Source organism: Pelodiscus sinensis, chromosome 6 (assembly GCF_049634645.1).
Source record: "Pelodiscus sinensis isolate JC-2024 chromosome 6, ASM4963464v1, whole genome shotgun sequence".
Taxonomy (NCBI): domain Eukaryota; kingdom Metazoa; phylum Chordata; order Testudines; family Trionychidae; genus Pelodiscus; species Pelodiscus sinensis.
In genome coordinates this window covers 118578654-118594630 of record NC_134716.1, presented here as the reverse complement: position 1 = coordinate 118594630, position 15977 = coordinate 118578654, and the positions used below count along the sequence as shown (strand labels likewise).

Below are 15977 nucleotides of genomic sequence, written 5' to 3'. Positions count from 1 at the left end.
GCTAGCTAACTCAACTGGCTAGCTAACTGAACTAGGAGTGTGTTTGTAATCTAATGTAAGCCTAGAGTTAGTGGGACTGGAGTCAGCTGACCTCGGTTAGGGAACGAGCTTGAACATCAATATTGTACTTAAAATTTTTCATTGAGAATCAACATTAAGACTTTTCTGACCCGTGCTTGAATGAAGGGCTCTGGTGTTTAGACTGCAGTGTGCAGATCCGAGTCAAAGTAACCGTATCTCAGGGTTCTTAGTGGCCATTGGCACCCTCAGAAATGTGGCAGCTCTAGGACCATATACAATGTGAGAGAACTTTACTGCACACCTTGCATATCACAAGGAAGTTTAATTGGTTAACTGATTAAATATATTGTTTAACCGGTTAACCAATTAAGGAGGGGCAGGTGGAGAGCTGCTCCAGCCCCCACTGGTTAACCTGTCATATCCCTAGGTGGGATCCATTTTCAGTGGAATGGATTGCAGACTGAGGATAGACAGGATTAAGGCAATTGTCCCATGGAATTGTGGGATACTATACCACCTCATTCCTGAGATTTGAGTCAAACGGTACTGCGGCTGCACTGCAAAGCAATAGGGCTCAGACTAGGGACGTTAACTAGCGATTAATTTACCAGTTGAGTAGTGGATGGAATTTTCCTTGACTACTCGACTAGTCGATAGGCACTTCCGCATTCCACCTTTGAACTGTACAGGAGCCCCAGTGGGCCTATATTGCAGTGTAAACATACACCACTCAATGACATAGGGTATTTTCACTCTCATAAGCAATGTAGGAGGGTCAGTTTAACTTTTGAATGTAATCCTTGCATTACTAAATGTCTGTGCTTTAGGTCTTGTATGTAAAATATATTTCTGTAGTTCACAGGATGTGAGGATAAACCTATTAATGAGTATAAAGCACTCAAGTGTTACATGTCACATACATACATAGTAATCACTAGAAACAAAGATAAATTGCCCAAATTTAAATTGCCATTATATCATCCTCAAATAACAAATCTGGAAGATTGTGAGATGCTATTGATTACAGTGTCATATCTGTTGAGTCCAGCTATATATTCATCAGTTGGTGCAGTCCAGGTCATTGCCCATGGAGAAATAAGTAGATGCAAATCTTCTGATGCAAGTTGAATCCAGATAAGACAAAGGACTCTTTACTGTTCCTACACTCTCAGATAACAGCAGTAGCAAGACACAAGTTTTTCACTTACTCATGACCATCATCTTCGGCTTCTCTGGAGAATACATCCTCTTGGATGAAATCCTAGCAACTGTAGGCCATGACTTTATTATTTCCATGTTACTACTGTGCCCTGCTTGGGGTTTGTGGCGGAGCCCACCGCCCCTGCCCTGCCCTCTCCTCCCCGAGATTAAAGCAGGCCCACCCAACTCGCAGACCCTGAGGCCTGGTCTGGGGGGTTTTAAAGCAGGCCCTGAGGCCTAGTCCAGTAGCCACCATAACAGGCCCTGAGACCTAGTCCACGCCCTGTAGGGTTGGGGTAGGGGGATCCGGGCCCTCCCTCTCCACCGGACCCCAACCCAGGGCCCTAATAGTGGTGGGTGGTTCCCACCACTGGCTCAGCGGAGGGTCCTCCCCGAAATGTGCCGAGCCCACTGCGGTTTTCCCTGCCCCTTGCCCTGGGTTGCTTCCTACCCCAGCCTTGTGGCTGACAGAGGTCCCACCTGGCTTTGCTGGGCTGGCGGCGGCAGCAACGTCAGCCGGTCCCGTCTCTGGGGCAGCAGCGCAGGGGATGTCCACTGCAGAGGGGCGGGCGGCCCCCCGGAGTCGGCGTTGGGGGTGTGCTCGCCCTGGGGATGGTAGCAGCAATAGCGGCGGTCTCTCCGGCTCTGATTCTGGCAGCAGGTCTGGCTACGGCTCTGCAGCTGGGGCTGGAGCTCCTTCCTCCCTGACAGTCCGCCCCAACTGAGCAGCCCGGCAGCCTTTTATAGTGAGGCTGCACTGCGAGCATGCCCGGTAGGGCTGTGGGGGAGGGGCGTATTCTACCCAATAGACGGGCTCCCCTCCCTCCTGCTCAGTGCGGGGCAGGCTAGCCCCGTCACAGGGTTACACAAGTAGGCTAAAGCCTCATCTGGTATAATATTCAGTAATCAGCAGGAAAAAAAAAACAAGAATATGTTGCATGGGTGCTCAGAGCTCTACACTCCCATTCAGTTTCAGATTCCTATGAATACCACAATCTTTAAACATCTCAGCAATCTACTACAAGTATTATGATGTTTCAATTGCTATGTAACTTAACATGATTTCTCGCTACTTCAGATAAAGCATTTTTAATACAAGACTCTCTTTCTCTCTGAAGATTAGGATGTATCCTTTGGAGAACAAAGGAAGAAGGAATCATTGGAATGTTCGTGTTCTGCCCTGCTAGGAACACAGAAGCAGGCAGACTGCTGCAGCTAGGGAAGGGCTGGAGAGACTCCTGTGCTGCTTTGACATTCCTTAGCAGTGAGAGCTCACAGAGATACAGGAGAATCCCAGGAAGTACAGGGTTCAGCTCTGCTTTCCCATAACATTGTACTGTGGGATGCTTACCTGCATTGCTTTGCTCTATCTGTCCACAAGGTGCTAGCCATGTGGCCATGAAATGTTGATAATGAGAGCCAGAAAAACTGGTTTGACTGGTTTTCAGTTTTGGAGACTTTTGCATTAGTGATGTTAAATTTCAATTAATCAGCTAGTCGAGTAGTTGATGGCATTTCCACTGACTACTCAATTAGTCGATAAGGGGTTGGATGGGCTGCGTGCTATCCTGGCTGTGCCTCTACCCTTTTAAATGTAGCAGGAGCAGCCCGCAGCAGCTGCTGTTCATGGTGGATAGGGCTGACCACAGATAGGACTGCTGCCGGAGCAGCCCCTGCCCTGGCTGCCGCCAATGGTGGCTGCTGGACTTGGTGTGAGCTGGACTGGGTAGTCCTAGCTCTCACTGGTCTGGGACGCTGCAACTCTGCATTTTAAATGTAGTAAGAGCTCGACGGCTCTTACTACATTTAAAATGCAGAGCTGCTTTGTGGGTGGCTCATGGAGCTGGCACAAGCTGCTACTGCTCAGTACTGGCTCAAGCTGGCTTCTGGAGTTACCTCTGCTGCAGCTGTTCAGAGTGGTCCTTATTGGCTAATCGTGTAGTTGATACAAGTTGTATTGACTACATAGTTAGCCAGATAACTGCAATTTAACATCCTTAATTCCACTGAAAAGAAAACAGCGAAAGTTATGGAACTCAAGAAAGCATATTATGAAATCCAGAATTTCCATAAACACCATTACAAAATCACCAGCATGCTTTGGGATTTGCAGCATATTACTGTGGAGATAAATAGTGGAGAAGCAGCAGACCTCTGCATTAATATTGCGGAGCTGTGACTGCTGACCATCAAGAAATGTTTGCCCTGTTGACTTCTGTACTATTTATAAACTTTAAGTTCCCAGGACTTCCTTTGGCCCAGACATATGTTGCTTCCCTTCCGATTTTCCAGGGGTGCAATTTGTGTACCTTTTTCCGATAGATCATTGTAGTGTAGACCTAGCCTAGCTCAGCAGGAAAGGGAATCATGGATTTTGTCTCCACCAGCTTTTCTTGGGCCTCTAATTCCTATATGGTGTAGCTTCTCTGGTTGTTGCCCTTGAGAAAAATAGTGCAGACAAAGCTTCAGTGAACTCAGTTACAAATGGTTGAGTTCACGTGAGTCTTGTCTACTCTGCTGCTTCAACCAGCACTACCCACAGCCATAGTGAATTAAAGGCTAAAAACATCAAATGTGGACAAAGCTGTGGATTTCATTTTCCAGTATAATATATGCCATGTGTAACCCTCTCTGTGCCTCTTGTTTTTTCCATCTATATGACTGGTACATTATTTAATATTATTGATATTTGCCCCTGAAGCACAAGAAAGTATTATAGTATAAGGAAGCCTTCACATCTCTGTGTATTCACTTTCCTAGTTATAAGGCTTTCTTATTTTTCATGTAGTATGTTATAACATTTGAAGAGGCAGAGAAAGTAGGTTTTCAGCAGTTATATATCATCTTTGTAGAAATTACCAGTTTCAGAATGGCCTTCTCATATTTTGTTTCAAACTAAGTTTTGCTTATTTCAGGTATTATCAAATATTTTTTTCTCTCTATACCTCTCCATGCTTTCTTTAGCATTTGTAATTTTGATTTCCTCTTAGAAATTTCCACTTTCTCTTTAGAAAACCCTGATTTGTCATCCTTGCATTTTTCATGTTGCTCAACACTAATATGGCAAGTTTATTTTCTTGTTGAAGAAGCTAATAATTGGTAAACATTAATACAATACGGTGAAAAATTAATTTAAACTTTTCTCCCCTTCACTGGTGTCTGAAGTATTTTTATTATGATCCCCATCACTATAGTGTCTGACACTCATGACACTTAGAAAGGAGTGAAATATATTTTTAAAACCCCTTCAAAATTCAGGGTGACTCAGGTGGAGATTGGTAACAAAACCTAAAGCCTTTCCCAGCATCTTCTGAAGCAAGGAAGTACTGTTATGCCCACTTTAAAGAGGGGAAACTGAAGAACAGAAGTACCCAGCCTCTCACAGGAAGTTTATAATGGAGCAGGGAATTGAAGCTGGATTTCTGACTCTAGATTAGCACCTTATCTGTTGCTTATCCTTCCTATATAGGGTTATACAAGTACTCATTGATTTTTTCCAGATCCTGCAGAAAGAGCTTTTTAAAAAGCCCTCTCAGAAATTAGAACATAACATTAAATATTTTTAAAATAATGAATATTGACTATTAAATTACCATGTTTAGTACATGTCAGTTCTTAGGCCTAAACAGATTGTCCCTCTTAATTCATAGATTAATGGGCATAATAATTGAAATATTTTTGTGTGGGTATCTAGTATCATAAATGTGAATTTTAAAATGTGGGTGTAAGGCAATCTATGATAAAAAGAAGGTAAAAGAATGCTATTTTTATTTATAATAGTTTGGAGGTACCCATCTATTATGAAGGGTGGGTACATAAGTTAGGAGCTTGCTAAGGCAGCTTGATTTTAACATTTAAGATGGAACAATGTGGTTCATCAAACATAACATGAATTAAAAGATGTAGTTGAAACTTTTATGGATAGGAAGTGTTTCTTCCATCAGCCATATCAACTTATGCTATTCATATCAGAGACCTTCAAGAATCACCTAAATGTTTCATGAAGTATTATTAGTACTTTACTGTAAGTGAATCATTGCCACCCACTTAGTACTAAATCAGTGCCTCCGAAGATTTAGTGCTACTGGAATTGGATTAAGAGTATTCATTGGATTCCCACATGGAAGCTGAACCGTGTAGAAGACTTTTGGCTTTGAGTTTCGTTATGGCACACTTTACCAATAGTAAAGTTTCCTTTAAAGTATATTATTAAAAATTGCTTCTAGATACAAGTTCCAAATTTGCTTATTGTATTCATTTAAACTTTCCAATGTAAGAGTTTAGAAAGTGTTGCCGTTTTTGTCTGATCTCTTGTGATACACTAAAATCGGTGCTATTTTATACAATGATAGTGCCATCCTTCATTAAGAAAGGGAAAGCATAAAGCATGTCAATGTAACAGACTGAGTTAACCAGGAAAAAGACTGAAGCCAAGGAAAAGTACTATGGCCAAAATTATAATGTAACCATACTAGCTTTAATTAAATAATGAAATGGTATCACTGGGTGAAATTTTGAACGTGACCAAAAAAGTAGAGAGACTCTGCTGTTTGAGTAAATTGTCATTACTGTTCTGTTCTTGTGCAGGTTGCTTTGCTGTTGAAAACATAATTTAGTTCCCCCACTCCTCTAGACTCCATGCTTTGAGACAAAGGAGGAACTTGGAATTCTGAAATGAAGATGGAGGCAGTGGGAAAAGTAGAAGAACTCGACTCAGAAGTCTCACCAAAACTTGCAGAAAAACAAGAGGCAGATGGACCTATAGAACTAGACACACATGCTCAGAAAGATGGTGTGCCCATTGTAGCAGATTCGGTGGTGCTCTCCTCAATGCCATGCTTACTGATGGAACTGAGACGGGACTCCTCCGAGTCTCAGTTAGCTTCTACAGAGAGTGATAAGCCAACTGCAGGCCGAATTTATGAGAGTGACTCTTCTAATCACTGCATGCTTTCACCTTCTTCCAGTGGGCATTTGGCTGATTCAGATACACTGTCTTCCGCAGAAGAGAATGAGCCCTGTCAGGCTGAAGCTCCCGTAGAGGGAGACCCTTCTGGAGTTTCTGGGGCTGCACTTGGAAGAAAATCTAGACGATCCAGGTCTGAAAGTGAAACATCAACTATGGCTGCCAAGAAAAATCGACAGTCTAGTGATAAGCAGAATGGACGAGTCACCAAGGTAAAAGGTCATCGGAGCCAAAAGCACAAAGAGAGAATCCGGCTATTAAGACAGAAACGGGAGGCAGCTGCTCGTAAGAAATACAACCTGCTGCAGGACAGCAGTACCAGTGATAGTGACCTGACCTGTGACTCAAGCACGAGTTCATCAGAAGATGATGAAGAGGTTTCAGGGAGCAGCAAGACAATCACTGCAGAGATACCAGGTAGAGGATGTTTTTTAAACTGAACTGTAAACCGCCTGACATCGTTTCTCAGTTGTCATGCTAAATTAGATGAGTGACACTTGAGAAAAAACAGGAGAACTGCAGCTCTGTGTAAATTTGAAGACTGCAGTGTATTAACAAGACATGGCAAAATTTATAATCTGTTCTGAGGTTTTCAGTGCTCTTTTGCACAACAGTAAATTGTACAGGTAAATTGTAGAAGAGATGATCTTAAATCTTGGAATTTTCAGATTTTTCTTTGTAAACTTATATGAACTCTTATCAGTGCTGGTTGGATGGTAATAATATAACAGCCTAATTAGGCAATACATTATCAAAATGTGGGCAACTGTGCTTTAATATACTACAAGAGCGCTTCTGCATCAGTATTTAAAATAACATGGCATATCAAATGTGCACTTTACCACAAGGCCCCATTTTCCAGTGTTGCACTTACACTGTGCTTTCAGCTCTACTTTTCAAAGTATACGTTTACTTAATTTTTTTAAAAATTACATTCATGCAAATTGCAACTGCACACTTACTTTATTGCTTAAATAAGAGCTATTTGTACATCTTCCAAATTGTCCCCACTACTTCTATCTCAGAATTGTAGGAGTAGGCCAATTCCATTCTTCTATGAATCTATAATTTTTATATTTCTGAATTCTCTAATATATCCATGTTAAGAAGCTGGATGCAGCAAATTACAGGGGCATTCTCATGACTTTAGCAGAAAAAAGTTCTTAAAGTTTCTCATCTGGTTAGTCTTCAGAATTCAGTTGGCCCAAATACCATAGTAAGGGTTATGTGTAAGCTATTTTTCCAATATTCTATACCTCAAAACCTTCATCGTATGGCAACCGTAAAAATAAAATGTAAAAATAACATTTTTGCCACTCTTTCCTGGGTGTATCTGCTCCCCCTTTCTGCTAAGTAAAGAGCATGTTTGGGGGATAAACCGTGTGCTAAATAACAGCATATTCCAGTAGTTTAAAGGAAAATTGTAGTGTCTTAATAACTTTAACAGTTAAAAGAAAATATATATATATATATAAATAAAAAGATTACTTTTTACATAAAGTTTTCAAATAGTTGTATCTATTTCAACTTTAATGGTGAATGGTGCTGGTCTGTCTGCTTGAAAAAACTGATACCTTGTTTGTTCTCTGTAAGGCTGTACCTCTTCGCTAGTATATAGGTTGAATACATGAAATGCAATTTATCATTGGAAGGTATTGAAAAGGTACAAGACTTCCATGATTACGTGGTTAGTTCTGTTTTTATTTAAAAAAACAGATTTAATAGTGGTTCAGTAGCTACATTTACCAATTAAAATAGTACAATTTAACTGATAGCTTTGACAGTCACTTGTCTCATAATTTAGTATTTTTAGTGTTCTTAGTGCTTGAGGCCTGATCCAAAGTCCATTGAGGACTCCCATTGATTTTGGTGGGCTTTGATCAGATCTTTCAGAACAAACAAATAGTTCAGAGCCAGTTTTTTCGAAGGTATTTAGGTGCCTAAAATTGCAGGAAAGTCGTCTGGGGTTTTCTAAAGCATCTAGCTCCCATTGATTGCAATGGAAGGTAGGTGCCTATGAATTTTTGAAACCCCACTCATCACCTTGCTGTGTCTTTAGGTGCCTACGTGCCTTTGTAAATTTAGCCCTCAGGCCTGAACCTAAGGAACTTGCATTATAAGAGCCTAATCCACTGTCCATTGAAATCAAGGGAAAGACTTTCATTGACCTCAGTGGATATTGCCTCAGGGCCTAATTTTGCATGTGACACAAGCAGTGAGGATTCAAAACAGTAGGAGATAATACGAACCAGCATATCTTATTTTATATCCCATGTGTTTCTCTTTGATTATTCTTTTTTAGAAATGTTTAAGACATACTTCATCTTTTCAATGAATCATTGCTAATTAGGTGCAGTGATTAGAATATATTCTTTCACATTTCAGTTACCCTTTAAATGAGAAGGGTCATGATCAAGATGTTCCAGATTGCATCCTACTGCTGTATGTAGACTACTGAAAATTAATAAATTTAATAGGTGTACTTGAATCTGACCTGAATTTCCAGCTCTCTCATTGTAGGTGGCTTCATAATGATCTGTCATGACTTCCTTTACTTAAAATAAATATTTAATTCTGCTCAATCCTTCTTTGAATTGGGTGAACTTGTTTTTGTTAAAGTCCTCAATATTTAACTTAATAGAGACCACTGAGAGAGCAGAAAGTTGACACTGTATTGTGAACAAGACCCTCTAAAGACTTAAAAAATGAAAGACCACTCAGACACTAGTACAGGACAGCCAAAAGTGTAGCTCAGAATCCCAAGTTCAGCCCATATTTACCCTTATGAGGTTAAAGCTCATCAACTTCAGGGTTAATTGCTCCTGCACTTCAGTAATAAGAAAATACTGTGCATTTATCAAGAGAAGTATGAGGCCAAGACTATACTAGCAAGTTACTGCAGCAATAAATCAGCCCCCAGTGCTATAGCTTTTGAGGTGTTCTCACTGGCAAGGCACTTAGTACACCCTAGTTCTGCAGTTGCTATGCTTTATATAAACCACCTTAATGAGAAGTGTAGAGCTTGCTGTGCTCTGCATACAGCACTGGGGTGCCAGTGTGGATACTGTGGTGTAGTACTATATCGTGACTGGCCTCCGGCATTCTTCCTGTTCTTGCCCCTCTGGTCATGTTTGAACTCTACTGACTTGCTGTCATGTGACCAGCCCTCAGACCTGTCCTTTGCTGCCTTTTTGAAATTTGAAAGTCCCCTTCCTGTTTGCTCGGCAATGCTTGGTATGTTTTCAGCGCATCTTTCCAGCTGGCCTTGCCTGCTTCACACACCAGGAGATCCCCTGCTTGGATTTATGTTGAGGTGCTGGACCTCATCAGCATTTGGGGAGAGGAGGCAGTTCGGTCCTAGCTGTGCTCCATCTGTAGGAATTAATGATACCTACGGGAAGATCTCCAGATGCATGACTGAGAGGGGCCATGACTGGGATGCGCTGCAGTGCAGAGTTAAAGTGAAGATGCTCAGAAACACCTACCACAAAGCTGAGGAAGCAAATGACCACTTTGGTACTGCACCCATGACCTGCTGGTTCTTCAAAGAGCTGGATGAAATACTTGGAGGTGACTCCACCTCAGTTCTGACAACCTTGGTGGATACTTTGAGACCTCAGGCCATCGCACAGTGGACTGGGCCAGGAAAAAGATATTGTGGATGAGTGTGCAGAGGGAAAGGGGGACCCAGAGCCAGAGGATGACTCATCATCCACAGATGCAGTCAGGATCTGTTTTGTACTCATGATGAGGCGAGCCAGTTGCAGCAGTCAGAGGCTGTGAAGGATGTGCTTGGTAAGTGGGTTTGATTTCTGGAAGCGTTGGAGTGACTTGCTGGGAGTGGGTTACAGAAAGGAGGCTTGGTTCCGTGTGCTGCTGGGCTGTTCAGATGCTGAACAGGGTGTTGATGCAATCTCTTGCTTCATTGTAATTTGCCCCACAGATCTCATCGAAAGTGTCATGCAGCTGCTGGGCCAGGTGTCTTCATACATTTGTTGGCAGCACAACTGTGCTCCCTGTCCCATGAAGGCTGACATTCCGTTGACACTATACCATCAGTGTGGGGGTGGGGACGTCACTTCAGGGGTGTTCCAGGACAGAATCCACAGTTGAGTAAAAGGACCCTCTTTTGTTTCCTTGCTCACTAAGCAGCAAATTGTCTTCTAGGTTAAACACAGCCTGTGGAAATTGAGTGGCTATTACTAATGATCAGGGTCTCCTGGCAGTCTTTCCCCAAGTCACACTTGCCCAGAGTTCAGTATGACCCCATATGAATGAAAACCCCTGCTCCCTGGCATGCATAAAAATCCCTGCCTCGGTGCACCAAGGAGCTCCCCTGCCACAGTGGTGAGCTCACCATTGTGGGGTTCCTGTATCTTATGTGCACTTGCTCTGGGACAGTAAGTCACTACTAGGTGTGTCAACAGTTCTTGTGTTGACAATGGTTCAGGACAGTGCTATGTCTAGTATTTCAGTGGACCCTTTCTAACATGTTGCATTTGTGCCTTGACAGAGCTGATGTTGGCATGCCAGTCTGAAGTGATATTGCCTGTGGAGAGGCTCCTGAAGGATTCGAGGAGTTTGTATGACATCCTGAGTCACGCTGCTGCTGAGTAGAAAGAATTGAAGTAGTGGAGGGAGCAGAGAGAGAGTATGGAGCAGCTCTGGAACATTATGGAGTGACAAGCAGAATACACTGCACATTGCTAGCACTTCAGATGCAGCAACTGTGTGAGTGGCCCCCCTGCAGCTCGTGTCCCAAAATTGTTTTCCATACACCTCTCTGTCACCACCAATGCTATTTGGCCACCTCCTTGTCCCCAGGTGGCACCTGCTGCACTCCACATCTTGCCCCCTCAATCTCCTTCCATGCAGACTACCACAGGCTCCTGATGCACTTATCTCCCAGCAAAGTGCAGTTTAGAGCTGATGAATTGCAGCCCTCCTTGCACAGCACATCAGATGACAAAGCTACTCTTGAGACATGCCTCAGCACCTGCGTCTCCGCCCTTCCCTTCCTGTCTCCCATCAAGTGCAGATGTTCATGTGTTCACACGTAAACTTGTGTGCTTCACGTGTTCTACATTTACTGTTTTTAATAAATGAAATTCATGTGTTTCAAAGCAGTCTTTATTCCATTGCAAGCAAGCAAGTGTGCCCTAGCAAAGCTAGTGCATATGTGGCACTTAGCACTAATCAGAATAACCAAGTGGCAATGCAGCCACTGCACTCCCAAGCATTGCAACAAGTTTTACTGACTTTCAGCATTGGATTGCTGCTTCAAGGCATCCCTGATCCCTGTGGCCCCACACTGTGCTCCTCTAATAGGCCTGGTCTCGGGCTGTTCAAACTCTGCTTCCAAGAGCAAAGCCTTAGCAGTCCAGCTCTGACTGAAGCTTTCACCTTCTCTTTGCAAATATTATGGAGGGTACAGCACGTAGCAATAATTATAGGGAGGATATCATCGGCTAGGTCCAGTGTTTCATACAAACAACACCTGTAGGCTTTCAGATGGCCAAAAGCACACTACACAGTCATTCTGCACCTGCTGAGCCTGTTAACGAGCCTTGGAAGCAGCAATGAGTGCTTCAGTGTGTATAGCTTCATGAGCCATGATATTAAGGGGTGGGCAGGGTCTCTCCAAAGATCACAATGGGCATTTCCGCTTCTCCCACAGTGATCTTCTGGTCTGGGGAGAAAGTCCCTGCTTGCTGCTTCCTGAACAGGTCAGTGTTCTGAAAGATGGGAGCATCATGCAGCTTTCCACATCACCTTGTTGATGTCAGTGAAACACCCACGATGATCCACAAATACCTGTAGAACCATGGAGAAACATCTCTTGCAGCTAATATACTCAGACTAGGTGGTCTGGTGCCAGATTTGGAATGTGTTCTTTCTATCATCCCACTGCAGTTTTGGAAGCCCATCGGTGCAAAGCCATCCATAGTTTCACAAACGTAGCCCAGAGTCAGTCTTTCAGAGCAGGATGCAATTGATGGCCCTGCACACTTCAGTCAGCATGATTCCAGCTGTCGACTTTCACTCCAAAATGATTGGCGACTGAGCAAAAATTGTCTGGAGTAGCCAGCTTCCACAGTGTGGTCACACGCTTCTCCACTGACAGGGCAGCTCTCATTCTCATGTCCTTGCGCCTCGGGTTCAGAAGGAGCTCAGCCCACTGTCCCATGAATGACTTCCATCATCTGAAAGTTCTGCAGCTATTGTCATGCAAGCCTGGGAGGATGAGCAATACGATTCCACAACTTGTTTCCTGAGTTCAAAAGTGGCATTCCATTTTGGTCAGCACCTCCATCAATGCCACAAGAAATCTCGTGTCATACATACAATGCATGGACTCCTCATTGTCACTTTGAAAATTCAGGGATAACTCGACTGCCATTCATGACATGTTTATTGAGACGGATCAGCATTTTCGTTAACTGCAGGGGATCCTTTCTCACAAACTGAAGAGGCAGAGTGCACAGCACAGAAGCAGTTAAAAGATGGTGCCAAATGCGGACTGAAGTGCAGGGGTTTCTGGGATGCGAAACAATGCACCACTGGACATTGTGACAGGACTCAGGATGCCCTGCACCTATCCTGTGTCTTCCCACAAATCTCTGCAGTACAAGAGGAAAAAGTGCTCTGTGGAATAGCTGCCTAGAGTGCCCTGTTCTGAAAGCTGCTGCAGGTGTCTCAAGTGTGGTCACACTACTGCACAGGTGGCTGACAGTGTGGACACCAACAGCATTTTCACTGCTGTGCATCATCAGTAGCATTGTAAATGCTGACGCTTCACATCTGTCAGTTTAGACAAGGCCTAAGAATGAGCATATGTGTTGATTTGTAATTTTGAATATTTCTGAACTCCTTATGCAAATGAGTTATGACACTAACTCAATGTAAACCTCAGTGTCATAAAGCTTGGATGCTCTTGCACAAACAAGTTATTGTTTCGAGATTGGTTCAGCAGCTTACCATAGACAGTTTTGCAGAAATGTCGAGTCATAAGCATGAAAAATAATCACACCACCAAAGCTGCTCCAAGATTATAACTTTTGTTATAGGTGTTTTTCTTTGCACAGTTAGAGATGCAGTAAAAAAGAATAAAATATTGCTACTGTCGTTCATCAAAATGTACAATTATTTTATAGTTATATGGAAAATAGTTTTTTAAACCTGTGAGCGTTATACTGATTTTCAAACTATGCTTAGTAGGATACAATTGGGTCTTAAATGCTAAAGGATGTCACTGAGCATCTTCCATTTTAAGAGTTCAGATAAGTAATTTTTTAACCCCATAATATGATTGCTTTTGCAGTGAGTTTGAGATGATTACTAAACAATCTTGCAAGCTTTCATCCCTTCTCTCAAACACACGATTTCTGACTCAGACTATTTTGTAATCAAAATTCATTTCTCACTGCTAATTTGCAAACCTGATAATGCTTGCTGATAAACTATTAGCGATCTTATTTGACTTTTCAGCAGTTATAGCTGTTAGTGAGTTTACATTGCAAAACTAGATTCTGTGTTGCAATATTCTTGAATATTTTAACTTTTTCCTTGACGCATTACAGTTACTGTTCCACATCCATTGAAGTCATTGAGAAGTTTTTCATTTACTTCAGTGGGCCTTCAGCTGGACTCCAGTCCAATAAACTACAGTGGCTTGTTAATGCAAATTGAGATGCCTCTATTATATTTTAAAGTTTGAACATCAATATTAGTATCCAAGAATCCTAAATAATTCTTGGATACTAGATGGCATCCTCTTTTGGCAAAAGAGAATAATTTGTAGCGAGCACTGATAAAATATGGTACAGGAGATTCTGCTAGCACTTGTGTTTTTTGTTTAGGGTTTTGTTCTTTGTGGATTTCAAATTTGACTGTACAGATTTTCTCCGGAGAAAAAAAAATTAAATGTAAATGATCCTAAGAATCAATAGTTTGCTTAAAACAATTTGACTCTTCTTAAATTATGGAAATATAATACAAAAATAATATTGTTCCAGACATTATTGTGCTCTGCAACAAATCAACAACAGGTTTGAATGTTTGAAAGGGCATTAATCCAGATTTTAGGTTAATATATTTGGGGAATGTTAAAAACTGAAATATTAAAGTTGGAAAAGTTGCCATTTCATATGTACTAATTACCAGTATATTTAATTTTAATATGCAGGACTTTCTAACAGATAATGCAATTTACATTTGTACAGAGGGCCAGCTCAAAACATATGAACTATTTCAGTTTCACCTAATCTTTGTGCTTAGGTTTTATGTTGAGCCCTCTTAACAAGAAATTAATTGTACCCAAATAAAATAACCAGGGATGATTATTCAAGTGCGGATATATTTAAAAATCTGTTAGGAAAGATTTAGCTGCAAAGTATGCAATTTTCCTTAAAAGTACTGGCCTAGTGTATCAACAAGTGAGACTCACTATTACTTACTAGGACCAAGATACAGTTCACCATCTTAAACTGATCCTCTCACATCTCATAAATTAAATAGCATTAATCCTAGTTGTTACTTGGGTGGGACACTTAAAGAACACCCACAGTAGATTCCACTTAATAGCAATACTGATATTGCTAGCTGTTGGTTAACTGCAGCATATTGCTGGGAACCAGTCCTTTCCTTGTCAGGGTTGGAGTTTGAGTGCAGGGAGTTCAGTGGGGCATGATCTAGGTTCAGAGAGGCTCCAGATGCAGGGGCTGAGGTCCATTGGGGTGGGGTTTGGGTATGGGAGGGCTAGAGAGGTTCTGAATGTACCAGGTTACGCTTAGTGGGGTATCTGTGTACGAGAGGTCCAGATTCACAGGGGTTGAATGTGGGAGCAGCTCCTTATACAAAGACTCCTCCATCCCCAGCTGAGGAGCAATGGGAGCAGGAATCAGGGAAGGATACCCAGCTTCCTGCATCTGGGGGATGGTCTGATACCATCCTAGCCTCTCCTTGTAGGGAAAGAGGAAGTCTTGTTTTCTTCTGCCTCTAGCCCAGCTGGAACTAGCAGCTAAATCTGGCTCAGGGTAGGAATTACTGACTGAGGTGTCCCCAGCCCTACAGTAATTTACCTCTCTGCTGGCTGCTCTGGGTGCCTGAAACAATATACCTGCACTACTAGGGAATGGTGCATGGCTGCTCTTGCAGAATTCCTTTGGTTCCCTGTCAAGTCATTTTTCTGTGGGGAAGCAAAGAAATCTGTGGAGGACATGACTTCTGTGCGCATAGGGTGGTGCAGAATTCTCCTGGGAATATAAAGCATAAAAATACTCTGAAGAGTACTTCTTTTAAAATGATATCTTAACACCTATATCAGATTCCTTCAGCTGACAAGTTGAAAACATATTATTTCTACCTTTTAGCCTTGCAAACTCATTCAGGGTCTTGTGTGTCAATCTGGGTTATTTCTTGTCCATCTTCACCAGTGATAAAATAACAAAGAATTGTGCAATTAGAACTTAGTTAACAAGTTGTTGGGTTCTGATGCAAACCCATTTAAAGTCTTCCATTGGATTCACTGAACTTGATGAACAAGCATAGAGTTCAGTTTATTCTTATTGTATTTGTATTTGCCTGCAGTAATACTTGGAAGTTAAAAAAGAAAACAAATTTTGTCAGTGAATAGATGTGACCCTGAATACACACAGGAAGTGGATCTGATGACCAAGAAGATGCCATTTGTAATTATGGTTTCTAATTGCAACCTCATTTTAAATATAATGCAGCCAACACTGTTAGATAAAATATACAATGTTGTAGAATAGAGAATTTAAATGGTCAT

The 15977-nt window shown here is 42.0% G+C and overlaps 1 protein-coding gene across 3 annotated transcripts in view; it reads left to right on the top strand.

Moving 5' to 3' along the window:
- Positions 1-15977, top strand: part of ARK2N (arkadia (RNF111) N-terminal like PKA signaling regulator 2N) — a 64905-nt gene that overhangs the window by 13493 nt on the left and 35435 nt on the right. For all 3 annotated transcript variants that reach the window (XM_006136769.4, XM_075932729.1, XM_075932730.1), the window contains exon 2: positions 5809-6604. In XM_006136769.4, coding sequence (XP_006136831.1) covers positions 5896-6604 — 709 coding nt within the window. In that variant the 5' untranslated portion in view covers positions 5809-5895. The remainder of the gene's footprint in view (positions 1-5808; positions 6605-15977) is intronic.